Here is a 1097-nt window from a genome sequence, read left to right as displayed (position 1 = left end):
ACTGAACTGAACTGAGACTTTTTCCATCTGTGCACAGACCATGTGGTTGATCTACATGACAAACCCCACTTCCTGTCTTGGGGGAGAGTCACAAGGAACCCAGGTACTATGTATATGTGCTCTCAGGCACTTAAAGACACTCAACTCTCAGCCTGAGGCAGAATTAAACAGATTTGTGTAGGGGAATCCATGCCTCATGCCGCTCTCCAGCCTGTTCTGGGTGCTCCTGGCCGTCACCTTCTCTGGTAGGGATGCTCTCAAACATGGGTGCGCGTGTTCAGGGTGAAAGGCCTGCACACAGACACGTGGTGATTCACCGGGACTTGGGGAGGAAAGGAAGACTGGAGAAAAGCAAGCATCTTAAGATTTCAGTTTAGTTTTTCTTTTTGGAGACCTAAATGAGTCTAATTCCTACACTATTTTATTCACTGCTTCATCTCTGTTTTCTGATTTTTTCCACAGGATCTGGTGTGGCCCAGAAAGTTACTCAAGACCAGCCAGACATAACCCGTCAAGTGGAGCAGTCAGTCACTCTGAACTGTCAGTATGAAGTCAGTTGGTACATAAACTCCTACTACATTTTTTGGTACAAGCAGCTTCCCAGTGGACAGATGACTTACCTCATTCGTCAGTATTCAGAAGATGGGAATGCAAGGGACGGCCGTTACTCTGTAAACTTCCAGAAAGCAGATAACTCCATCAGCCTCACCATTTCAGCCTTACAGCTGGAAGATACTGCAAAGTACTTCTGTGCTCTCCGTGAACTCACAGTGGTTGAAGTAATGGGAAAAGCTGAACAAAAACCCCAGAGCTTAATAACAGAGAGCCTCCCTGCTGCAGGACTCCAGCTGAAATGCACACCTGCAGATCCCAGCAAGAAATGGTAATCGTGTGGTTGCTTCATCTGTGGTCTGGATCATAGAATTTAATTCTAAATAAAAGCTTCTTCCTTGTTATTTGACATCCAGAGTAATTTTCTACTGTTAACATTCTCCTCTTGAATTTTTGACTTTAAATCAATCATACAGAACATGTGTAAAGTTGTCTAAACTTGCTCCATAAATAATTTAAAGTGACAGTTTCACTAAAATACACTC

General features: G+C 43.8%; 1 gene segment (V, D, J or C); it reads left to right on the top strand.

The window, feature by feature from the left end:
- Positions 1-140: 140 nt before the first annotated feature.
- LOC105000496 lies at positions 141-779 on the top strand (the record flags this gene model as incomplete). The annotated part of the segment is given in 2 exon segments: positions 141-245; positions 463-779. Coding segments are annotated over 2 exon segments (366 nt in total), but the record flags the coding sequence as incomplete, so codon positions are not given.
- Positions 780-1097: the final 318 nt, after the last annotated feature.

The sequence above is a fragment of the Bison bison genome, unplaced genomic scaffold, assembly GCF_000754665.1.
Source record: "Bison bison bison isolate TAMUID 2011002044 unplaced genomic scaffold, Bison_UMD1.0 scf7180017854276, whole genome shotgun sequence".
NCBI classification, from domain to species: domain Eukaryota; kingdom Metazoa; phylum Chordata; class Mammalia; order Artiodactyla; family Bovidae; genus Bison; species Bison bison.
The sequence above is the reverse complement of the archived record's forward strand: the minus strand, read 5'-3'. Positions and strand labels throughout refer to the sequence as shown.